We start from the raw sequence: 24,714 nt of genomic DNA, 5'->3' as shown, positions 1-24,714 counted from the left end.
ACTGGAAGAGGAGCAGCCGTGACTAGAACCAGCGCCCAGTCCTTTTTTTCTAGTTACCATTTGTACTTCTCTTTCCAAAAGTTGTTTGAGAGACAGAGTGAGAGAGCAAGCTGCCATCCACTGCTTTACTCCCAAAATGCCTGCAGTAATCTGGGCCGGGCCGGGCCAGGCTGAACTGGGAGCTGGGACATTAATCCAGGTCTCTCACATGGGTGGAGGAACCCATCCACTGGAGCCAACTGCTGCCTCCCAGGGTGCATGTTAGCAGGAAACTGGAATAGGACAGAAAACCAGAATTCGGACCCAGTCACTCCAGTGTGGAATGCTGGTGTCCCAAGCAGTGTCTCAACGGCTAGGCCAAATGCCCATCCCTGCCTCCTTAATTCTAAGGCTTGAATCTCTCTCTCTTTTTTTTTTTTGAAAGATTTATTTTTATTATTTGAAAGGCAGAGTTAGAGGTACACACATAGAGAAACAAAGAGATCTTCCATCTGCTGATTTCACTCCCTAAATGGTTGCAGCAGCCAGGGCTGAGCCCATCTGGAGCCAGGAGCTTCTTCCAGGTCTCTCAAGTGACTGCAGGGGCCCAAGAACTTGGGCCATCCTCCAGTGCTTTAGCAGGAAGCTGGACCGGAAGTGGAGCAGCCGGTGTCCATATGGGATGCCGCTACTCCACAGTGCTGGCCCCATTGGATCTCTTCATTTGATTTTACATGTGAGAACAAAAGGAAGTTTTAAGCCCTGCTGGCCAAAACAAATGTACACTGCAATAATCTATGATCTCTCCTCAGTTTATGTTGTTGTGTCAGAATAATTCATGCTTTTCAGGAGGGAAAAACAAACTAGAGTTGGTAAAAGTATCACACTTAACTTTTATGACTCTAGTTTCTTTTCCCAGAAGAGTGCTTTCTCTTTCCTCTTTGCCTCGGGTGAAGTAGGAGCCGCAGCCTGTGACTGGTAGCACCGCGGTCGCATGGCATTGGCCCCTTCAAGGACTGCAGCATGGTAGCCACTGCACACTTGTGAAATGTATCAGTGGCCATTAATGTTTTTCAAAACCCGGACATTTTCCTTATGTGGGCTAAGATGGAAGAAAAAGCCTGTGTGGTACACATGTTACACCTTGGGGACTATTTCTACTTGCTTAGATATGTTTAAGAATCCCATTTCAGGGGCCGGCACCATGGCACAGTAGGTTAATCCTCCACCTGCAGTGCCAGCATCCCATATGGATGCCAGTTCTAGTCCTGGCTGCTCCTCTTCCAATCCAGCTCTCTGCTGTGGCCTGGGAAAGCAGTAGAGGATGGCCCAAGTGCTTGGACCCCTGCACCCACATGGGAGGCCCGGAAGAGGCTCCTGGCTCCTGGCTTCAGATCAGTGCAGCTCTGGCCATTGCGGCCACCTGGGGAGTGAACCATTTGATGGAAGACCTCTCTCTGTCTCTCTCTCTCACTGTCTGTAACTCTACCTGTCAAATAAATCCAAAAAAAATTCCATTTCATAGAATATTATTTGTAAAGCTGCTGCCTGTGATGTCAGCAACCCACATGGGCACCAGTTCATGTCCTGGGTGCTCCACTTCTGATCCAGCTCCCTGCTGATGGCCTGGGAAAAAACAGCATAAGACGGCCCAAGTATTTGGGCACCTGCACCTATGTGGGAGACCCAGAAGAAGCTCTAGGCTCCTGGCTTTGGCCTGGCCTAGCCCTGACTGTTGTGGCCATATGGGGAGTGAACCAGTGGATGGAAGATCTCTCTCTCCCTCCCTCTCCCTGCCTCCCCCTTCCCTCCCCCCCCCGTTTCCCTCTCTTTTTTTTTTTTTTTTTTAAGATTTTTATTTATTTGAGAGGTAGAGTTACAGAGGTAGAGACAGAGAGAAAGGTCTTCCTTCTGTTGGTTCACTCCCAAGATGGCCACAATGGCTGGAGCTGTGCTGATCTGAAACCAGGAGCCAGGTGCGTCTTCCTGGTCTACCATGCGGGTGCAGGGACCCAAGGACTTGGGCCATCTTCTGCTGCTTTCCTAGGCCATAGCAGAGAGCTGGATTGGAAGAAGGGCAGCCAGGACTAGAACCGGTGCCCATATGAGATGCCTGCACCGCAAGCAGAGGATTAACCTACTGTACCACAGCGCTGACCCCTCCCTCTGTCTCTGATTCTCTGACTTTCAAATAAAATATCTGTAAAAAAAATTTAGTTCAATGTAGCCTTTACATTTTTGCTTTATTTTTAAGCCTGACTTACTAAAACATTTTGAGACTGACATAGTTCCTCCTTGATGTGTCTGTGATAGACTGATGCTCCTTATTGTTGCTTTTCCCTGGGGAGACCAAGGTGTCGTAGCATGAAACGGTTAGAGGGAGGGCTTCGGGGGAGACCAGGTTCCCTTCCTGTGTTTGAACTCCTGCTTGCTCTTTGTTTACTGGCTGAGCACCTGAGTTTGTAAATGTGTAAGTTAGGGACAGCGCGTTTTTGTGAGGATTAAATAAATGTTCATTCAGTATATGGTAGCTTTAAAAAAAAATACACACACACACACTCTAAGCTGTTTTGCCCAGTTTCATAATGTGGGGTTCGCTGTCCTGTATTAGATAAGTGATTAAGGACCAGTATTGAACTTGGCAGAAGACAAGCTTGCAGTGAGTTCTCCTTGCTTGGCTGCTTGCTTGCATTTACCTTGAAGATGCATTGAGCTGCATATCATGATTGTACACTTTTCTAAATGTGCAAAATATGTATTTTAAAGTTCTTCTTGCCAACGTAACTGTGATGGCCTCTGCTTTGGGTGGTATTGATCTCTTTTGCTTAAGACTGAGATCCTTAGTTTTGCACGTTTCCTTCACAGGGCAAAAGGACAAACTTACGTAAAACCGGTTCAGAGAGGATTGCTCATGGGATGAGGGTGAAGTTCAACCCTCTTGCTTTACTTCTTGATTCATCTTTGGAGGGAGAGTTTGACCTTGTGCAGAGAATTATTTATGAGGTATGATCATGAATTTCTTAAAGATGACCTTTATTTGAATAATTAGAAGGCTACTCGAGAGAAGCTGTGTGTTTAAATGTCCTTCGGGGTTGTGGGGTTGTGGAGGACCCTCTGAGCACGGGTCAGGGCTGGCCATGCTGTTCGGAAGGTGGGGCTGTGCCGTTGTGACGTGGAGAGAGCTCTTCCTTCACGGGGCGACCCTTGCTGTTCTCTAAGAACAATACGGGGTGAAGTTAGAGGCGCTCCCTGCTCTTGAGGAGCCTACTGTGTAAAATACTTTTAGCTGACCTTTTCTTCTTCCTCACAGCAAATGTAACTTCTACTTAGAAACTCATTTGTGGTGGGAAGTTGGGTGGATAAATAAACAAAAATGACTATAAGGATATAGTTTCTGGCACTGCTCTTCCAATTTTTTTTTTTATTTAAAAAATTCCTTTTTATAGTGAGTGCCTACTTAATGTGGCTATTTTGTCTTATTGCAAGAAAATTGTTCTTAATATAGTTTTCTTGGCTCCTGTAGGTTTTAATTATGATTTAGAAAAATGCTGCGGAAGTCTATCTATATTCTCTCTTTTACCCCAAGAAACCAGTAAGTCGTGACAATTCAGGTGACAAGAGACTAGAGTGATGCTGGTCTTCTTACTGATGTTACAGGTTGATGACCCAAGCCTGCCCAATGATGAGGGCATCACAGCTCTTCACAATGCTGTGTGTGCAGGCCACACAGAAATCGTGAAGTTCCTGGTACAGTTTGGGGTCAATGTCAATGCTGCCGACAGCGATGGATGGTAAGAGCTTTTAAACCCCAGTCAGACGGCACTTAGGGCGTCTGCTGTGTCAGCAGTAGGTGAGGAGTGTGTCTGTGTATGTCCTTAAGCTGCTGTCTGTCTGGAGAACGGGGGTATCTGTTGAAGAATTAGCATGTCCTCATGAAACAGTCATCTCATTCCTGTTCTGGAAGTAGAGGAGTTTTGAAAAGTAGAGCAATTGAAGAATAATAAGAGGGAACATCGCAAGCGGTACAGCTAACTCACGTGCATCAGCGAGTCTGAGAAAGGCTGATTGGAAGCAAGGTCTTCCCAGCCCCTTGAAAAGTCCAAGTGAATATGCCAATGTCCCTTGTACGACTCCCAAGAGGGGATTGTAATTTGCAACATCTTACAAATACATTTGGCCACTAAATCCATTTTTCATGAAATATTTTGTGATGCCTGCATTGCATATTGGAGTGTCTGGGTCTGAGTCCTGACTCCACTTCCAGTTCCGGCTTCCTGCTCATGTGCACCCTGCAAGGCAGTTGGTGGCGACTCAAGTGTTAGAGCCAGGTGGAATTCCAGGTTTCTCATCTCTGCCTGATCCAGTCCTGGCCATTGCATATACTTGGGGAGTGAACCAGCCCTTCAAGTAAATAAATAAAATAGAAAGCTTGTTTAAAAAAAAAATAACCTAGGGATGTGTGCTATGGCATAGTGGGGTAAAGCCTCTGCCTGTGATGCCAGCATCCTATATGGGCTCTGGTTCAAGCCTGGCTGCTCCACTTCTACTCCAGCTCCCTGCTAATGTGCCTGGAAAAGCAGTGAAAGATGGCCCAAGTGCTTGGGCCCTGCACTCAGGTGGGAGACCCAGAAGAAGCTCCTGGCTTTGTGCTGGCCCAGCTCTGGCTGTTGTGGCCATTTGGAGGGTGAACCAGCAGGTGGAAGACCTCTGTCTCTGTCTCTGTCTCTTTCTCCCTCTCTCTATAGCTCTCTTTCAAATAAACAAATCTAAAAAAAATCTGTAGTCATAGTCACCAAAATTATAATAACGGGAATGGGGATGAAAAAAAATTTTTTAAGGTTACCAAGTGAAATAAAATGAAGGGGAGGAAGGGACAAAGAAGTAGACCTGTGTATTTTGGAGCCTGATGTTCTCAAGTCCATCTCCTGAGTCTGGACAGTGGTACCAGCTCTTCTTATTCCTTTTTATCTATCTGTCTATCTGTCTTTCTATCTGTCTGCTTACCCAGGGTCATTTAAAACAAGACATTTGAAAATCTGGAGCAGATTCTTTTTAATGCTGTTATTACAAGTTCATGCTTAACTAGTTACCTAACCTAAATTGAAATGTGTATATTTTATAGTTTCTAGTCTAAATTGAATTGACAGTTTTTTTAATTAAAATTTAATTTCAGAAAATATTTGAGAAGCGTAGGGGAGAGGGGGAGAGCGCGGGAGGGGGAGAGGGGGAGGGGGGAGAGAGATCGTGCCAGCTCTTGCTGCTTCCCAGGATTTGCATTAGCAGGAAGCTGGAGTCAGGAGCTGGAGGTGGTGGTCGAAGCCAAGTCAACATGAACATCTAACTGGTGTCTTAACTGCTAGCCTAAACACCTGCCTGATAGCAGCTTTGAAAAATGTAAAGAGAACTCAAGTGCAACTTACTTTCTTCAGAATTGGTGGCAATAAAGGGATCTTCAAAGGCATGTGTTTCGAGTGAAGCCGTGTAATTTAAGGACTGTTGGCTCCTCCACTTTGGTAGAAATTATTAGTTTCTCTAGGACATAGAGCAAACTCCATTTATCCTGTTCTTAGGATGTATGAGTTTCATTTCTTTGGTTTTCTACACCCTTTGTCTAGTTCTAGCCCCAGCATAGTCCATTATTCTGTATTTTTTTTTCCTTCATCGCTGTAATTCTTTGATTGGCTTAGAGGAAAGGGCTGAGAGATTTAAGAACTTTCCAGCTATCTTTTCACAGCAGGAATCTTTGACTTTGGGCAAGCATTTCAAGCCCTGGCCGTGTCTCACTTCACAGGACCCCACTCCATTGTGCTGCCTCGTGTAATAACGTCCAGGTGTGTAAGTTTCTGGTGGAGTCAGGGGCTGCTGTGTTTGCCATGACCTACAGTGACATGCAGACTGCTGCAGACAAGTGCGAGGAGATGGAGGAAGGCTACACCCAGTGCTCCCAGTTTCTTTATGGTACGTAACCAGTAGAACTAGATATACCGATGCCACATTCATTTTTCCTGAATTGCTGAAGGATAATTGGTTAAATATTTTTACTATTTGGAAAAAAAAATCTGCTATGTTGTATAAAATCCTGGGCATTGAAAATCCCCAGCAGCCATGGTAAGAGGTAACAATACAGCTTTTGTGCGCATTGCTAGAAACCACTATTGTCAGGGATGTTTTCAGCTACAAAACACAGTGAAGCAGCGTACGACCCTGTGATGTTCATGGCTCTGACCTCAGAAGATCTCTGCCCAGGCTCTGGCACTTAGCGCGTGGTGGTGGTGTGTGTGTGTGTGTGTGTGAGTGAACAGGTAAGCAGAGCCCCTCCTTCCGAGGTGATCGAGAGAGAGACGACAGCTGTGTGGGAGCGCGCATGCAAAACCTATTGTAGAGCTAGTTTTTTAAAATTTGTTTCTTGGCTGGCACCGCAGCTCACTAAGCTAATCCTCCTCCTTGCGGCGCCGGCACACCGGGTTCTAGTCCCGGTTGGGGCACCGGATTCTGTCCCGGTTGCTCCTCTTGCAGTCCAGCTCTCTGCTGTAGCCCGGGAGTGCAGTGGAGGATGGCCCAAGTGCTTGGGCCCTGCACCCCATGGGAGACCAGGAGAAGTACCTGGCTCCTGCCATCGGATCAGCGCGGTGTGCCGGCTGTGGCAGCCATTGGAGGGTGAACCAATGGCAAAGGAGGACCTTTCTGTTTCTCACTGTCCACTCTGCCTGTCAAAAAAAAAAAAAAAAAAAACTTCATTTGTATATGAATTTAGACTAATGTTTTTGGGTTGGGCTGCTTTTGACACATAGCATAATCATGCTGGTGACTCTGTGGCCTGCCTCGTTCATTCAGCATTGTTTTTGTGAGTCCCTCATGTTACATGTGGCCATGGTTTATGTTCCCTGTGCTGTGCCATTCTATTTTGTGACTATTGCACAGATAATTCTTCTATCTTCAGAGTACACTGGGCTGTTTTCTCCTTGCAGGCCTCCCTCTGAGCCTGTTGTGTGTGTGTGTGTGTGTGGTGGGGGCGCAGAGCCAGGGACTTCCCTGCTCCTTACTCTTTGACTCCTCATGGATCTGGAGTGGCTGATGGCCTCCTTAGTGGCTGCCCCAGTTACCAGTGACATCGAGCATGTCTTCAGACCCCTCAAACATTTTTGCACAGAGTAATTTGCAGCTTTTAATCTAAAACAAATAATGAGAAATGTTCTTCCATCCCTGAACCATCTTAGAAGCTGAGACTCGGGCTGGATGTTGTAGCACTGGCATCCCATATGGGTGCTGGTTCAAGCCTTGGTTGCTGCACTTCCGATACAGTTCCTTGCTAATGGCCTGGGAAAAGCATCAGGAGATGGCCCAAGTTCTTGGGCCCCTGCCACCCATGTGGGAGATCCAGGTGGAGTTGCAGGCTTCTGGCTTCAGCCTGACCCGGCCCTAGTCATTGTGGCCATTTGGGGAATGAACCAGTGGAATGGAAGATCTCTAACTCCGCCTTTCAAGTAAATACAGTAGATCTTCAAGCAACAGCAACAAAAAGTTGGGACTCCAGCTCTTATTTTGCATATACTTAGTATCCAGAGTTTCTTTTGGTTCACCCAAACCTGCATCCCCATTCCAAGAGGTAATGCATCTGTCTAGCTTTAGAACTTGGTGGAATTCGTCTTAGCAAGTTGTACTGCCCCTGCGAATCTGGCTCATTTAAACAGATAAGTTGGGAACTCACCTGACCCTTTATATTGACAGAGCCTTCTTTGGGAAAGGAACAGCCTCATTTTTACCTCAAGTTGGTTATACTCCATGCGACATCATTATTAATTGATTTAGGAGTAACAAGGTCATAATTAATGGCTTAGTGCTCAGGGGAGTTGAAAATCTGTTCATATGCAAGCAGATTTTGTCCTGACTTTAAAAAAAAATCATGAAGGTGAGACTGTTGAACTCTGAGTCGTTGGCAGCCTTCTTGTCTGATTCTTTCCCTCCTCTGCTTTCTGCCTGTTGTCTGCCAGTTGTTGGTGGTTGTTTCTTACGAGTGTTGCCCTGTAGGACAGATGTATCTGTGGAGAGAGGCAAAGCTGAAAGCACCAGTTAACTTGCAAATCTGGTGTTAACTGGTGAGAAATCCCCTAGTTTATAAATTTCAATATCTTTTTAGAATTCCGCTTCTCACTATTTTAGAGTTAACCATATAAAGACTTTCATCATGTTCAAAATGCCATGTTTCTGCATTCTAGCATTTTCTAGGTTTTTTTCTTTGAAATTAATAGAATAACAGTCAAACACTTCTGATCATTTGTCACTGCTGTTTTAGGTGAAGAATGTTCTCAGAGTTCCTTAGTCACTACATGTAGAAGTAGGCTGAAATGTGACAAGTGTAATTTACTTTAATAGTCGGGGACCGTTCTGTTTTTAGTTCCTAGGCGTTTGTGTTCTGAATGAGGCCACTCCGAGAGCTGCTTTGGAGAGGAGGGCAGTGTTCGTGTGTCTCCCGTGTGTTCCCGGAGCACTGCTGGCTTCCACCCTCCCCGCAACCCCGGGAAGTGCATTTGCTGACAGTTCAGTGTGCTCACTCCAGCCAACACCCGTTTCTTGCCATTTTGTTTCCCATGGTGATTTCAGGAGTACAGGAGAAAATGGGCATCATGAACAAAGGCGTCATTTACGCACTGTGGGACTATGAGCCTCAGAACGACGACGAGCTGCCCATGAGAGAAGGCGACTGCATGACAGTCGTCCGCCGGGAAGACGAGGACGAGATCGAGTGGTGGTGGGCTCGCCTCAATGACAGGGAGGGCTATGTGCCACGCAACTTGCTGGGGGTAAGTCATCCAACACACAGCGTGTTTTCACGTGTGACAGAGGAAGCTTCGCAAAACCTGCTCCTGTTGCAGGCACATTGTAACTAGTAAGATGTGGAATTTACAGTTTCCCCACATCTTAGGTTTAGACCCAAAGCCACATTCCAGTGATTGTATCGTGCTCAGTGGTGGATGTTTGCCAGCCGTCAGGGTCCTGTCTGCATTTATAAACAGACTGAAGATAACTGGATAATGTGAGCAGAATCGAGCTTGTGACTTTTTTTTTAAGATTTATTTATTTAAAAGGTAGAGTTACGGGGTTGGGGATTGGGGAGATATCTTCCACTGCTAGTTTACTCCCTTGATGGGTGCAGGGGCCTGAGGACTTGGACCATCTTCCGCTGCTTTTCCAGGTGCATTAGCAGGGAGCTGGATCAGAAGTGGAGCAGTCAAGACCTAAATTGGTGCCCGTATGGGATGCTGGCGCTACAAGCAGTAGCTTAACCCCATTATACTACAGTGCCAGCTGGAGCTTGTAATATGTGAAATAAACTTTAAGTCTATCTAAAGTAGGATTTGCATATATGGAAAAACTTACAGCAGGGCATTAAAGACAACATCTCTTGTTCTTTGTTATTTCATTGTCAGAAAAACCAAGAAAATAACAAATTGTATAAGTCCATATCAACCAGTTAACACTTCTGTATTAGTACAGTGGAACGATTCCCAGGAGTATTTTCAGAGAAAAGGCTAGGGTGTGGTGGGGCGGAGGAGGAAAGGTGAGAGGAATGTGTCTCAAGACTTTGCCTCATGCTTTCCCATAGATCCAGGTGTCCTGCCAGGGTTTATGCGGTAGAGTGTGGGAGTGGGAAGGAGAGAGAGACATGATAAGGCAAATGGAGAGATTGAGAGAGAAGTTTACAGGTTAGACAAGTGCTTGCAGAGCGTGCTGTTGGTGAGGAGGTGAGGCAGGGCAGAGGGAAGGCAGGCGGGGATGCACAGTGCATAGCATGTGGGTCACGGGCAGTGGCTTCCAGGCCTGCGGGTCCACCTGCAGCGCTTCCTGAGGTGATGGGCAGCGGAGGGTGGGAGGAGAGTGTGGGAGAAGCCCGCCTCCTTGATTGCTGTGAGGATGGCACCCGGCTCTGGTGCAGAGCAGTGTGGGCAGGCTGGGTGTTTCAGGGGCACACAGACGTGGTCAGTCCTTGCACAGAACTCCTGTGCTGGTGCCTGGGCTGGGGGCAGGATTCTGCCTGCGAGTGTGCTGCCGCGTGGGCTTTTCTCTCTGTGCAGGTCCCGGCTTCCTGGCAGACCCCAGTGCTGGGCCCCTGCTGTCTGCACTCAGACCAGTGTCTTCCTGACTCCCCCTGCCCCACTGTTGCTAGTCTAATGTGCAGTGCGAATGAGTTCGTGCATCTTAACTGCTGCTTTTCTCATAGCACAATTTTTTTATGAAACAGATATTTGGGGCTCAGACGTATTCATTTTGTGATCATAACACAAATAGTAAAGAACAATGGAAATGGGGAAAAACAGACTAAAAGGAGGCTTTTTAAAAAAATGTGTTTATTTAAAAGGCAGATTAGAAGAGAAAGATCTTCAATCCACTGGTTCACTTGCTAAATGGCTACAACAGCTGAGCCTGGCCAGGCAGTCAGGAACCTGGAACTTCTATAGGGTCTCCCATGTGGGTGCAGGGGCCCAGACACTTGGGCCATCTTCTGCCCCTTTCCCAGGCCATTAATAAGGAACTTGGTCAGAAGTGGAGCAGCCGGGGCCTACAGGCAGCAGCTTACCCTGCTATGCCACAACGCTGACCCCTAAGAGGAGCCTTTTTAAAAAGGTTTCCGATAGCCAGAGGAAAAGTAAAGCGTTTCTCTGTCAAGCCCCCGTGTGCTTCTGCGGGGTCTGCAGCGCACTAGTGAACGCCTGCGGGAAGCGAGTGCCTCTTAACGGCCTTTGTCTGCCAGCGCCCTGCCTCCCGCAGCTCATGGTGTACAAGAAGCTGTGAGACAGGTGTAGTGCAGGCTGGCTGCCTCAGGCTCATGCACTGCATTACTGCACGGAGTGTGCATTACTGCTCTCGGGCAGCGAGAACACCTGAGATCTGTCTTCTTAGCAGTTTTCAAGAAGCCTGTCCGCTGTGGGCCTCGTGAGTGAATTTCATTTTCTCACAGCGGGTTTGTCCTGGGTGGGGCAGCAGCAGGTTGATGCCCATACCCGTGGGCCGGGCTAGAGGTGGCCCTGTAGCCACCAGCAGACCTCTGGGTCTCCCGGCGTGGGTCTCGTCGCCAGTGTGTCCACACAACATTTAACAAAGGGCAAATGCAGAAACGTTGAGGATTTTACTCCGAAGCCCAGACAGTGTAGACAGCTGGCCTGGCCACGCATCTGCCTGGACGGGAAAGTCGGCCTTCAGCACTTCAACCCCGCCGTCTTCTCCTGGAAGCCTGGCTGTCTTTGAGGGAGCTCCTTTTCCCACCTGTGTCATGGGCAGAGGGTTTTTGTTTTGCTGTGGGTTGAATTACTTGATTTGCGCCTGGCTTCTCTACTGCAGCCCTTGGCCAGCCCTCCCCTCTCACGCTCTTGTTGGGGAGAACACGAAACCCCAGAACTCCGAAGCTAAGAACACCTGTCCTTCCTTAGTCTGTGCCTTGTATTTTGGCGTTTTGTCCCTGCCATTCTCGAGTCCCCAGTATTAAGTTCCATTGTGAATAAAGTTGAGAGACATTAATCTTCTTAGTTTTCTCCAGTAGTCATGAAAACCCAGTTGCTTGCGCATACTTCAGAAAGTTTGTGGAAAGTTGAATTAACAGACAAGTTTGTTCTGGTGCATTTTTGGAGTCCATTCAGTTTTTTCATCATAAACACTTCCCATGAACTTTGTACCTTGTGGCATATTGCAAACCACTGTGAGCAATCTGTCTTCCTCGTTAGACTTGATTTATAGCTTAACAAGCCGTACGGATGGCATTGATCGCTGGAGCGGTCATGGGCTTTTATGTCATTGTTCTGTGGTCTTGTCACTGGCTGGAGCCCTGTAACATTGCTAAATGTGAGTGTTTGTACATTTGGGCATAGCATGTTGTTTTTTTTACTTTCCTTCCTTCCTGTGAGACCTTACCTCCTGCCGTACTTTTGAAATTTTGTTACGCTCCCACTCATCCACATGGTCTGTAAACCTTCCCAAAACTCTCTTACAGCTGTACCCAAGAATTAAACCAAGGCAAAGGAGCCTGGCCTGAAGCTGCAGCCTTCTACTCCATGAAGAATTAAGCTTTGCTGTCACTAAGAAGCAATAGGACTGTTTCTGGTGAAAATTCCGTGAGACTCATTTAAAGGACAGCGCAGCAGGAAAGCAAGGAAGAACGCGTCCTGGAGGAAAGTGAAGGGTGGAGGACTTCACGAGTGGCACACGTTCGGGGTGACGTGGGGTGCGGACGCACGCAGCCTGCGCTGTGCTGGCAAAGCCGCCCCGTAGAGCGCTCGGAGATGCACAGTGCCCGTCTTGTTTTCTGCAAGAAATAGGACCATTTACTGGGTGTTGGGAAATCAGCTGTCGTGCTCAGTGGGCATTTTCACCTCCTGTCCTTGTCCCACCTTTTGCCAGAAAGCACCGGTGTCGCCATCTCCAACTGCCCTCAGCGCCAGTGGGCCCTCCAGGGCTGTGCACAAGGGCTCAGGGGTGCCCTGCGCCTGTGCACCATTGGACTGCTCATCAGTGAGCAATACCTTTCCTATCTGAGTTCTTGTAGCATTTTAAGAATTAAACATGTATTTGAAATACTGAAACTAAGCTACACTACCTAATCTAAACAGATTTAGATTTGTTTTTAGGCTAAACTTGAATCTGTATTTATTGTCTTTTGTATCTTGGGAATTAGAAACTTGTTAGAGGCTTACCCGTACTATTTGTCAAGATCATAGCTGACCTGAAAAACAATTGTAATAAAATTCAGCTTTTTGACTCAGAGCTGTTCACTGGTCTGCATTTTTAATGTGATAAGCAGCCTTGTTTAAAGGCTTAAGGTTTTTAGAATTCCTCAATTTCAGTCATGAGTGTGAGTGGGTTTTTTTTTTTTTTTTTTTAAGATCTTAGAGACCGTGGTGATTGAAGCCTTTTTATTCCTTTTACCTAGAGCTTTTGATAGGTGAGTGGCCTCATTTTGTTTTCTCATGGAGTCACATGCCTTAATTTATGGGGTGAAAACTTGTGTAGTCTCTACATTGTTTATTAATGTTACTGAGTTTGTGCCTTGTTCTGGAAGCTGTTTTGTTTTAATGGAACTTTTTTAATGGCAGACGCAAATGAAAAACCACTGTATAAGGTCTCTTTCTGTACGTTTTTATGAGCAGCTGAATTCTAGCAAGGAAGGGAGATGAAGGACAACCTTCCAGAGCTTTCCAGGTGGTGGGGAGAGCAGCAACAAGCCTAAGCTGTGTAAGTGCCCTGTTCTATCTCCCACCCCCCAGTGTCCCCGTGTCTGGGGCTGTCAGTCCAGCACTGATCTGGATGATGCTGTGAGGGACTCTGAGGCTGACCGAGGTTTACTAATCTGCTCGCCTTACACAGGGTGATGAGATTCGCCTGGATTATCCCGGTGGGCCCGGACTGCCACGTGAGCCTCTCAAGCAGCAGGAGAGGTCAGCGAGACGTGGACAGAGAGGACCTGACCTGCCGTTGCTGACTTTGAAGAGCAAGGAACGCAGAAGCCGGCAAGGACATGGATGAGCAGTCCCAGCCACTCCCAGGGGTGAGCTCTGCCCCTTAGTGCCCTGCCTGGAAGCCAGGCCTTGCCCAGCTCCATGGGACTTCTAAGTCAGGATCACGAGAGAGCGGACGTGTTCCAAGCCTCTAAGTTAGTGTTAATACATTGCAGCCACAACAGCAAGTGAATCCAACATGGGTTCTAGTTCTGGGCTGTGGCACTTTCCCATCATGTGACCTTGCCCATGACCCCTGACCTCCCTAAGCCGTGTGTAGTGTGGTTTGATACCATTGCCAGTGCATACTTCAGAGTTGTTGAGGAAAGCCATTCTGTTTGCTGTATGTGAGGGCACTTGGTAAACTAAAGAATCACACATGCATGGACAGGGGAGATGGGGAATTAGGGAACTGTGATCATCTTTTATGTTCCTTAACTCGAAGCTTTAGAATACATTCATTTTTTTACTTCTTATTGTCAAATTATCCTTTAGGGAAATATTACCAATGACAGAAAAAGGCTGTGAGGGAGGGAAAGGACCATCCGAAGGCAACAAGTAACACTTGGGCATATTTCTCTGTAGACTTTTCCATGTTTTTTTTCCCCTCTTACTGAAGGAGAGCCCACTGTATAAGTACTCTGTACTCTCCCTGTTTTATGCTTGACATTGAATCACAGACATTGACATTTTTAATGGCTGCATAATATTCCAGCCTGTCATCACGCAGTCCTCAGTTGCATGGTGAACATACGGCTGTCTCCCCCTTCTCAAGTATTACAGTTGATGCCGTGGTTGCATGTTTATGGTAACAGAATTTTTATATTCTTGCAAAATAAAGGGAATAAAGCAGCTGGAGAAGGGGCCATGCTAAAGCGGGGAGTGCACAGACTTTAGCTCTGCTTGAATTTTAAGGGGACGGGAGTGGGGTGTGGGAGCGTCAGTGAGAGGAGTCAGTCAGCAGAAGCTGGCAGGATGGTCCAGGGAGATGAGGGCCGGGGAGTGTTTGTAGGGTTTGGCATTGGGAGGTCGCTGGTGGGCCTGGGACTAGGAAGACAACAGGCTGTGAGCCGGGTGGTACCAGTGCGAGACCGTGGGAAACAAAGCTTAGAGAGGCAGTGTGGAAAGCTGTACAGGAAGCTCCTCTGGAGGGAGGGCGGGCAGTGGTAGGGAGTGGTGTGGGCACGAGGGACTGGGGGGCTGTGGCCAGCCGGGGGCTGTGGCCAGCTGGGGGCTGTCTCAGGGCTTGGTCATTCCCAGTTTTTGCTAAAATTGCTGAGTTGTCCTCAGTATCCTCAGGGACTGTTCCCAAGGCCCCCTTCGGGATCTGCCTGTGCAGGTGCATAGGTTGCTTCTTTAAAATGGCCAGGTGTCTGCACAGCACTTGTGCACATGGTTCTCTCTGGAAGACTCCGATACCATGGTGGTAGCTGTTGTGCTGCGTCAGTTAGGGAATGACAAGAGAAGCCTGCGTGTTCCATGCACATGCAATTTCTTCCCTGCTGATTTTCCACCATGGTCAGTTGAATCTGCCAATTCAGAACCCCAAACCCGGAAGCTGCCTGTGCCTTCTTTTCTAACTGTTATCTCATGTTACAACTAAAATAGATGGTTGAAAGTGAAATCATAAACTAGGTCAGCTCTCCAGATGACAGTGATTGGCTGCCTCAGCTATATAAGCTGCTGTACCAACTGAAATAAACGAGTCTGCTGGCTGCTTGCCTCTGGCCTGCTTTTCACCCAACTCCCAGGGTCTGTGTGGTGACTCCATGCCTCTTGCCCCCACCACACTCCTCCTCTCAGAACGTATCCACCTCAACATCTGGCGCGCCAACGTGAATGAGAGAGAGACAATGTGTCGGACTCGGCGAGGTCCCCCCTTGATTTCAGTAAGTAGGCCCCTTGGTATTTTGTGTGCTCTTTGGTTCTGTGAGAGTGAGCACAGAACCTCCTCCTATACCCCTTTCCTTGTCCTTATCCTCAGTTGAAGTGACCCCAGGTTAGGCACACGCCGCCCAGAAGCGTAACGCCACTTCTCTGCTCCTCCTACTTTCGGTTCGCCCAGCGAATTCACATAAGGGACTGATCATCCCAGAATTCAGAACTAAGCCATCCTCCCTCACTCGAGAGAGGTGATGCTCTGGAGACACCATGTGGGCATACAGCCTTGACCTAATGATTCAAGGAAGTCCCCCACTAAGCACAGGACATACATACGATCTGAAACACCACTGTCTGTTCATTTAATGTAGGGAACCCCTGCAGAATGCCATCAGCCGCTGAGGTGCTAGGAATTTGTTTTGTTATGGCAGCAGTGCTGTGCATGTCTTTCTTTTGGCTAAAGTTGGCATGATGTGCTGCTCTTAAACAGTCAAACACAGGAAAGATACCCCCCTCTCAGAATCCCACACAGGTTACCAAGTGATGAGAGCCTGTCACTCTAGGCGTCTGCCACACAGGCAACAGTTGATGACTTGGGGAGAGCTCCGAGCTCCAACAGTGAAAATGACATGACAGCAGACAATGTAGCAGTGCCTAGTCAGCCACCCCTCAAATACCCATGGGATAAACTTACATGACCTCGAGGCAATAACCCATGAGGTCATCCCATCCTCACCCAGTGAGGATCCCCACATTTGTGGCAGTCCCCAGGCACCCCAGGCTCTCAGGGCAGCCGCTAAACCACATTCCACCCGCATGTTTGCCATTAACATAGGAATGGATGCAGAATTCAGGCCCTGGATTCCAACACCCGTAGAAAGGCTTCTGCTAACCAAGGGTCGAGGATATGCTTGTGTCTTTCCAAAGAATGTGGGACAGCCCATTTGGGTACCAGCCAGAAACATCAAGCCTGCAACTGATAGTCAACCAGAACCAGCTGAACAAGACTGAGAGTCTGCCTTGTTAGCAGATGTACCTGCCCTATCATCCTACCCTGAGAAACTGCCCATAGCCACATCCGCTACTGTTTTATACCCACTAGCTCTGGTCAGCTACTCGAATGGCACATAGCCTGTGTGTGGTCATGCCATTCTTGATTACCATTGTTCCTCATTCCTACCCCTATCTGAGCAAGCACTCCTGTGGTCTCCCGTTTTGAGCACTGGTTAGTCAGTGACGGGTAAGATCCCCTGGGGGACAACCTAAGACAGGCACAGCCGTGTACAGAGACCACATGGAAACAGGGTCAACAATGGTATGGCCAAGGATCATGCCTCCCGTTGCTCAAAAATAAAAAGGGGGAAATGTGGTAGAATGAGAAGGCTATGCCAAGATGGCCACTGGCAATGGAAACTGCCTGGCAACAGGCTGTGATTGGATGGCTTCAGAAACCGCATGACAATGGAGTCTGCCTGGCAACAGGCTGTGATTGGATGGCTTCGGAAACTGCCTGGCAACAGGCTGTGATTAGTTAGGGCATAGACCACCCCTTGACCAGATTGGCTGCCTTGGCTATATAAACTGCTGTACCAACTGAAATAAACGAGTCTGGGCTGCTCGCCTCTGGGCCGCTTTAACCTGACTCCCAGGGTCTGTGTGGTGACTCCGTGCCTATTGCCCCCACCACGCTCCTCTCAGAATGAATCCACCTCACCACCCATCCAGTTGGGACTAGCCTCTGGCCCCTGAGAGGGACCTGCTTTCTGCCCCACTCTGCCGGGCTCTGCAGACCCCTCCAGCCCTCACTCCCATCCCCTCCTCAGCTTGGACCACTTGGTCCCGGTTTCAACCACTTTTGCCATCGCCTGCAGTTCCCTCATCCCTTGGTCCTTGAGCCACACTTCCCATGCCCACCCTTGGTCCCAAGTCCACCCAGACATCTATGTGAAACCCGTGCAGCTGAACAGAAGAGCTGTGTCCCCAAGCAACTGGGACTACTCCAGATTCTGGGCCTTCCAAGTTCACTCAGCAAGCAAGAACTTCACTCGTGGAACCTGAGTTCGGGAAATGCATCGTTGTCGGGGAACAGCAGGATGGCACCTGCCCATCTCGGGTCATCTGACATCTTCCCTGTTTTTTAGGATTCCTCCAGAGGTCAGCAGCAGCAGAGCAGTGATGGAATCTGCCGACGGGGGCTGCTGAGTGATTCTGCGGCTGCAGATGGTGCATTCAGGGACCAGCAGGAGGCAGAAGCCAGAGCTGCTCTAGATGGTCAAGTTAGCAGAAACGCTCATAGTTCCACAGTTATGTTCTCGGTAAGATGCCGTTTCTTCTCAATACGCAAACTTGTAATTGTGTGCTCATAAACCATCCCACGGGTCCACCCTCGGGGAAGGAAAATGCAGCTAAGTGTTAAGATTGCATGGGCAACTTTATTCAACAGTACATCTGGAAGAGGATAAGGCAACAAGGCGGTATTTCTAGAATGTTGCTAGCAGTTCCCCATGATCGAGCCAGGAAACAAGGTGGCGTCATTTCCAGGAATTCCTAAGTGGTGTCCCTTAACTGTGCACAAGCACACTACGTGGTGCCGTTCATAAAGTTTTGGGGCACCAGGAACTTGTTTTGCCCTCTGTGGGACCAGCGTGTGAACTGGAGCGTCAGCTGGTCAGGAGTAGAACTGCCTTGGCTGTGGGAGACTAAGTGCATAAGGCCAGACATGCGCAAGTTCGAGAATGATTCACGGTTACCCGTGAGTGGCACTTAAAGGCCGTCTCTTGTTTAAGTCAAACAGTGGTGCTGTGCTTTGCCACCGGGCTCTAGATGTTGTGACAAGGTCGCTTCCCGACAGTGCCTTTCCCAGTTTCCCTGGGGGGAACGGCAGTCAGGGCTGCCATCCGGTTGATGCCACACTTGCATTTTTAAACACGGAGTTACTTTAAATCTTCCCATCGAGGGCCTGGTGTCCTGGGAGATAAGACTTCAGGTTTGCTCCGTTGTTAGGTACTTCCCTGCATTTTTTTTTTCTGGTTTAATATTGCTATCAATGGGAAGGTGTGTAAAAGTAAAAAGTGTGCACTATGTACAGACTGAAAGCTTTCTTTGAGTTTATCAAGGATTACTCACTTGCATTTAATATGATATACAAATCTTTGATATGTGAAAGTTTGGCTATCTCAAATAGTATTATTTTCAGCTATGATCATCGGTTTCAGTAAATGTTCCCATAATTTCAAGGTCCGTGGAACCTTAGTTCTTGGCTACTTTTCTTTTCCTAAGTCTTCAGGCAGAGTCGTAACTTCAGAGAACGGAGAAGCAGAGCCACTGTGAGGAAGGAAAGACACCAGTCAGCGCAGGGCCATTTTACAGGAAAGGCTCCGTGAGCTCCAGGAGATGGCTGGAAGATTGCTACCCTAGATCAATGGCTAGGACGCCAGTGCACTATTTCCTCCACCTAACTTCCGGCTTCTGGGCTTTTACACAGGTCTGTGGTTTCCAGTTCTGTTGCAGGGCTGGGTACATCAAAATGAAACTCAGACAACGTGTGAACTAGGGTTTTCACTCCTGTGCTCCAGGGTGGATCAGAACCTAGTTTGGGGTGGACACTGTGGTGTAGTGGGCTAAGTCACCTCTTGTCACACCAGCATCCAGATTGGAGTGTGCATTTGGATCCTGGCTATCCCACTTCTAGTCCAGCTCCTTGCTAACGCCTGTGGGATGACAGCCCCACACGGGAGAGCTGGATGGTGTCCCAGGCTCCTGGCTCTGGCCTGCCCAGCCCTGGCGATTGCAGCCATCTGGGGAGTGAACCGGCAGATGGAAGACCCCCCCACCCTGTGCTGTCTCTGGCGCTCTACTTCTCAGTGAGTTATTTGGGATGTGGGTATCTCTGAAACTGACGGTTCTTGGATCTACACCGGAGTGTGATGGGAACTTAGATTCTGATTAAGTTGGTTTTGGATTCAGCCTGGAGCTCCCAGGTGACATGAGCTGCTGCAGACAGAAGGGGAGAGCTGTAGGACATGGCTCGGCCTCAGTAGCCGCAATTACTACAGGTGGGGGTCTCTAGCCTGTGTGGGAGGTGAGGCTTCGCAATGGCATCTGACGTTGCTCAGAGGAAGTGGGGAGCAAGTGGGCAGAGGAGGCTGACACCGCAGCCCAGGCCGGTGAGGAAGGAGAATGGCGTTCCCAGGACTTGGCCGCAGCCTGTTTCTCGTCACACTCTCAGGAATGGGTCCTGGGCTGCACGTGGTTCCAGGAGTTACTGTTGTCCCAGCTAAACTGTTTTCAGTTGGCTAAAGGAACTTTGCTGACTTCCTGCGGAATTTAGACTTCAAGGATGGGAGTTGGGAGGCCTTCAAACCTGCCCTCCTTTCCACTTTGCCCTCTGTTACGTGGGGATGGGACTGATGACTTGGCCATTCCCCCCCCTGCCCTGGCCACCTCACTATGTCCCACTGTGGCTCAGTTTCCCTGAGTACAGAGAAAGGAGACCAGAGACCTGGCTTTGAGTGGGGGGAACCTGCTGTCAGCAGGACCACAAGAGAATATTTTTGGCTTTGCTTTTTTGTTAAACAGGGAAACGGGAGAAAACGAATTTGCTCAGGAGGTATTTGCCGCAGGTCTGTCCTAGGAGTAACAGATCTCCCCGCAGGGTGTCTCTGTGCCAGCACCCCTCCCCCTCCCCGCGTGCTAAGCTGCACTTTGTTTCCTAAGTGCGATCCTGCAGCCTCCCTCCAAGCTCACGGGCAGAGCTAGCCAGCCGGCTGTGTTTCCTGGACTCAGACTCAGCAGGTGGTTGGGAAACAGCAAAGGCAAGCATGCGTGGGACTTCATCCCTCTCTGAGGGCCTGAACCCAACAGCCCAAAAGGTTTTTCAGGCGACCTTTAAAAAGCAGCTTGCTCAAGTCAGAGCCCGCCGCCCCCTCCTCCTCCCGCGTCCCCTCAGGAGCCTTACAGAGATGAGGTCGAGCTGTATCATGCCAGTGTTGTCGGGGTCCAGCTGCTTAAATATCTCTGCAGAGGGAGCAAGAGACAGGGACCTCATGAGAGTGCACAGGCCCCCCCCCCCCCCCCAGCTGGCGTCCATCTCCTCCCCTTCCCGGCATCAGTAAAGGCGGGAATCTCATTCTCTGATTCAGGAGCTTGCGCTCGGGCTGTGCCGCGGGCAGCACGGAGGCGGATCTGCCCCCCAGCACTCACTGAAGAGCGTCTCCAGTCGCACCAGGCAGCGAACGAAGTTGTCGAAGTCGATGATGAGCTGGTCGTCGGCGAAGCGAGCGACGATGACCTCGTGCAGTTGGCAGGGCAGCTTGAAGCCTGGAGGTGAGGACACACAGCGACCACTGAGCACTGGACGGAAGCCCAGCTCCGACCGCCGCTGTCCTTGAGCCGCGTTCCTGCTGTTCCCCCCAGGTCCCTGTCACCCTGCCTGTTCCTTACAAGACACTCCTGCCGGCTCCTTCCCATGGGGCTGCCTCACGCCGTGCCCCGTGTTCACCTCGGAGCCCGGGTTGTTCTGGATGTGTGTGGCGGGAACCACATGTGGGAAAGTACTTGAGTCCCCCTCTGCCTGCAGCACAACACACGTTAGCAGGCCCACGCTGCCTAGAAGCAACACTGCCCTTGCAGCCGTCTGAGGCTGTGACCAGGTTCTGGCCGGCACAGTGTGTGAGAGTGCGAGGGACATGTGTGTCCTTCGAGGCACAGAGTCCTGCCCAGCAGCTGGCGGCATGTGGCCACAGCGGCTGGCAGCCTCAGGAGCACAGCAATGCTACAGGAGGAGCCTGGGAGGCCCATCGGCCCTGGCCTGCCTGAACTTGGGTTGTTGTCCAACCTGAATGAAAGATGGATTTTGTTTACTCCATGGTTACTTGGGGTCTCTGCCGCAACACTGTATCCCAGCTAAAGGAGGAAGAGCCTGGGGCCTGCATCCCATCTGGGTGTGCCTGGCTGGAGCCTCCACTCTGCTGTTGTCTGTTTCCTGCTAATGCACTCCTGGGAGGCAGCAGGTACTGGCTTCAGTAGTTGGATCCCTGCTACCCACATGGGAGACCGAGATTGAATTCCCAGCTCTGTCTGCAGAGGGCATTTGGAGAGTAAACCAGCAGATGGGGGAGATCAGTGTTTCTCTGCCTTTCGAGTAAATGAAAATCATTTATTTGTGCTAGAGGTGGGGCACAGTGGGTTAAGCTACAGCTTGTGACTGACATGGGATGCTACAGACTGCTGATTGGAGTTCTGGCTGCCCTATTTCCATTCCAGCTTCCTGCTGATAGACGATGGATGCCCTGCATGCCTGGGCCCCTGCCACCCATGTGGGAGACCTGGATGGAATTCCAGGTTCCCGGCATCAGCCTGGCCCAGCCCTGGCTGTTGTGGCCATTTGGGGAGTGAACCCGTAGGTGGAAGATCCTTCTCTCTCCCCTGCCTTTAAATAAATCTTGTTTATGGTGTGCGCACCAGTCTCCTTACTCTGCTGTGTCCCTGGTATCGCTGGCTAATTCTGCTGGCGAGCTCCCCTTGGCTAAGCTACACTTCAGCCTGATCTTCCTCTGCTTGGGGAGGAGTCTGTTGAGAACTGGCTTTGCCCGGATGCCCTGCCAGGCTGCTCCCCAGGACACCGGGGCTCAAGAGAGCAGAGACGGCAGAGGCTCCTGGCCTGGGGTCAACTTTACCAATCAGGCTTTGAAAGGGGACGGAAAGGATGTGTTTGCATCCAGCCAGGGTCTACTGTATAGCTCACTACACTTTGTACTGTGGTACAGAGTGGGTGTTCACATGTTCTACAGAGAGAGAACAAAGGAAAAGAAAACCCTGTTACGCAGGGTTACCTGCTTCTTCTAGGGCTTTCCGCATCTCATAGGAATTCATGGTGCCAGACCTGTCCACGTCGATTTCCCGGTAAATTTTCTGGAACATGAAAAACAGAAGAATGGTGAACCAAAGCAAAACAGGTGGCAGGTGACCGCTGTGGTGTGTGCTGGTGAGGAGCAGGTTTTCCAGTTTCTTGGCTGTAGCCCTGGGAGAGTCGCTGTGTTCCAGCCTTCATAGCTGCTGGTATTTTGCCTGTGGGAGCTGGCCAGCGACCCTGGACCCGTGCAATTGCCTTATGTAACTGCTGCACTGGAGCTGCCCCCGGCTGGTGGCATTTAGGTGACTCGCCAGGGGAAGGCAGGGAACAGCTCGTCTCACTTGCATTCACCCAGGCCTGTCTTAACTCATTCCCAGTTCTCTTAGCGGTGTCCCCCCAGCCACCTGCCTGACAGCACACACACAGGACGCTCCCCTGCCGCGCCACGAGGCAGGCCCTCCCATGGTCCTACCTGGTATTTCTGAATCTTTGTCCAGAGAACATAGAACTCCTTCAGCCCCAGCTTGCCAGTCCCATCTGACTGCCCTCAGTCAAGGAAAGCTCCCGGAGCCTGGGTTGTCCTGTCATCGGTCTCCTTGGGGCACCCCATGGGGCCAGTCCCTACTGAAGGGCTGAAGGAGGGGCTGCCATAGGCTGGCTGTTTGGTTGCTATTTTGATCTGGGGTGCCAGACCCTCCTAAAAAATGAGCTACCAAGTAACACACAGAGGGCTTCCACCGCCTTCTCATGGCAGACCCCTGATGGTTTCTGAGTAGAATCTAGAACATTCCTAGGCCTTTCAGGGGGTGGGAGGGAGCTGCGTCATGGGCATGTGCCAGGAGCTCCCTGGTGAAATGCACAGAAGCCCAGGCTGCCTCACTGTAGCCTCTCCTGAGCGTGGGAGACGAGGGGAAGTGGGTTGTGGGTTTGCCTCAGGGACAGGTGAGAGGCCCAGGAAGGAGCGAGGGCCAAGGGCCAGATTTTCCTGCAGACAGTCTTGACCAGAGGAAACAGTTACTCAGAAATATTAGAGTTTTTGGGGAGCAGGGTATGGCACAGCGGTTGAGTTGCCACTTGGGATGCCCTTATCACATGTCCGCGTGCCTGGGGCTGAGTCCCAGCTCTGCTTCTCGTTCCAGCTCCCTGCTAATGCACACCCTGGGAGGCAGCAGGGGTCCATGCTGCTCACTTGGGAGACCAGATTGAGTTCCGGGCTCTGGCTGCTGCGGACAGAAAGGGGTGCATTGTCAGGACTTTGCTGCCTGGCCTACCCTTGGAGGCTGGGGGTGCGGCTGAGGGAGGCCTTTTGTCTCCCTGGCCAGGGAACTCAGCATGGACAACCCTGCAGCAACCTTGCAGAGGGTGGTGCGTCTGGCTCTCCCCGGGTGAGAGCGGACGCTTCCCCATCTCCCCGGCACGTTAAAGGATACGTCGAGCATGTCCACCATGATTTTGCAGGTCTCAATGCTGAAGCCATCTGTCTTGATATCTTGTCCTGAAAGACAAAAGCCCATGACAAGAACGCTCTCCGCAGTTGTGCCAACAACTTCATGGCGAGGGAGCTGTTCTGGTCTGGACGTGGCTGGTGGCTTCCATGCCAGGACAGGTGCAGGGTGTGTGCTTACACTTGCCTGACTTCTCTGTAGATCTGCCACAGGCAAACAGGGTTTTAATAAACGCTTAAAAAAAAATCCATAAAGGGATGCTTGGTGACTGGCCTTTGAGTGCCCACAAGGTGGAAAGTCACCTGTGGTGCTGGGCAGGTGTGTTCACGCAGACCTGTCACAGGATGAGGTGAGGGAGGCTGTGTCCCCAGCTGGCCGAGGACCTGGAAGCTGCCCAAGGAGCTCCTGTGTCCCCCGAGGCGAGACTGGTCTCACGGTGGCAGGCTGGTGTCATGAGACCCTTGTCACAAACGAGAACCTTCCCAAGTTGCAACCTGTTCTGCTTTGTCCTTAAGAGAGAAGCTAACTTGCCTCAGAACTGCCACTCTGGGTACCAGCCCCTCCCTGGGTGCGGGCATGGGGCAGAAGGCTGGCGTCCCCACCAGGCAGCAGCGGGAGGCGCGTGTGACGCGAATGTGCCTGCCCCAGCCAGGAGCCGCTGAATGCAAGCAATGCCTGATGCTTCCCGCCTCGCACCCCACCCCCAGCCTCCATCTGTGCACGGACAATGAGGCCGCAGTCTCCTCGGGCTCATGACAGCCACACTGACCTCACTTGTGCCTGGCAGCCTCATGGGTCACCACCAGCCTCTCGACAGCAGGGGTGCAGTCAAGGCCAGCCTTGGGGAAGGCCCCTGAGGGGCTGGCTGTGCCTGGGCCGTCCCGACCCCAGGTATCTCATCTCTGTGAGGTGCACATGGTTCCCTTGCCTGGGCATGGAAGAGGCCAGCTGGCTCTGACTCCTCGCGGGCCCCAAGAGGAGGACTGACTGTAGTCCCACAAAGTCAGGCTGGAGGCCCCCTGAGGGTGCCTGGGCTCACATCAGGACATGACATGCGTTTGTTTCCAGTCTA

General features: G+C 50.2%; 2 protein-coding genes and 1 long non-coding RNA gene across 6 annotated transcripts in view; 2 read left to right on the top strand and 1 right to left on the bottom strand.

Annotated features, from left to right (window-relative positions):
* The window catches only part of TP53BP2 (tumor protein p53 binding protein 2), a 64,840-nt gene extending 52,108 nt beyond the window's left edge, over nt 1–12,732 (top strand). For 3 of the 4 annotated variants that reach the window (XM_089311424.1, XM_089311423.1, XM_089311425.1), the window contains 5 exons: nt 2,845–2,982; nt 3,637–3,770; nt 5,771–5,937; nt 8,581–8,780; nt 11,963–12,732. In XM_089311424.1, coding sequence (XP_089167550.1) covers nt 2,845–2,982; nt 3,637–3,770; nt 5,771–5,937; nt 8,581–8,780; nt 11,963–12,004 — 681 coding nt within the window. In that variant the 3' untranslated portion in view covers nt 12,005–12,732. Of the gene's footprint in view, nt 1–2,844; nt 2,983–3,636; nt 3,830–5,770; nt 5,938–8,580; nt 8,781–11,962 lie in introns of all 4 variants that reach the window. The other variant, XR_016218877.1, reaches the window with a different exon arrangement.
* Nucleotides 12,733–13,066: 334 nt separating this feature from the next.
* Nucleotides 13,067–17,659, top strand: LOC149122545 (uncharacterized). Its single transcript, XR_016218878.1, has 3 exons — nt 13,067–13,200; nt 13,333–13,513; nt 17,486–17,659. It is a non-coding gene; the product is annotated as an uncharacterized LOC149122545 (long non-coding RNA).
* A 97-nt stretch (nt 17,660–17,756) lies between these two features.
* The window catches only part of CAPN2 (calpain 2), a 47,124-nt gene continuing 40,166 nt past the window's right edge, over nt 17,757–24,714 (bottom strand). The window contains 6 exon segments of the mRNA NM_001195722.3: nt 17,757–18,668; nt 20,302–20,360; nt 20,547–20,663; nt 22,178–22,256; nt 22,670–22,738; nt 23,628–23,692. Coding sequence (NP_001182651.1) covers nt 18,645–18,668; nt 20,302–20,360; nt 20,547–20,663; nt 22,178–22,256; nt 22,670–22,738; nt 23,628–23,692 — 413 coding nt within the window. The 3' untranslated portion in view covers nt 17,757–18,644.

The sequence above is a fragment of the Oryctolagus cuniculus genome, chromosome 13, assembly GCF_051225735.1.
Source record: "Oryctolagus cuniculus isolate XC-2025 breed Fujian yellow rabbit chromosome 13, ASM5122573v1, whole genome shotgun sequence".
Lineage (NCBI taxonomy): Eukaryota > Metazoa > Chordata > Mammalia > Lagomorpha > Leporidae > Oryctolagus > Oryctolagus cuniculus.
Note: the sequence above shows the minus strand (reverse complement) of the source record. Positions and strands in the feature narration are given on the sequence as shown.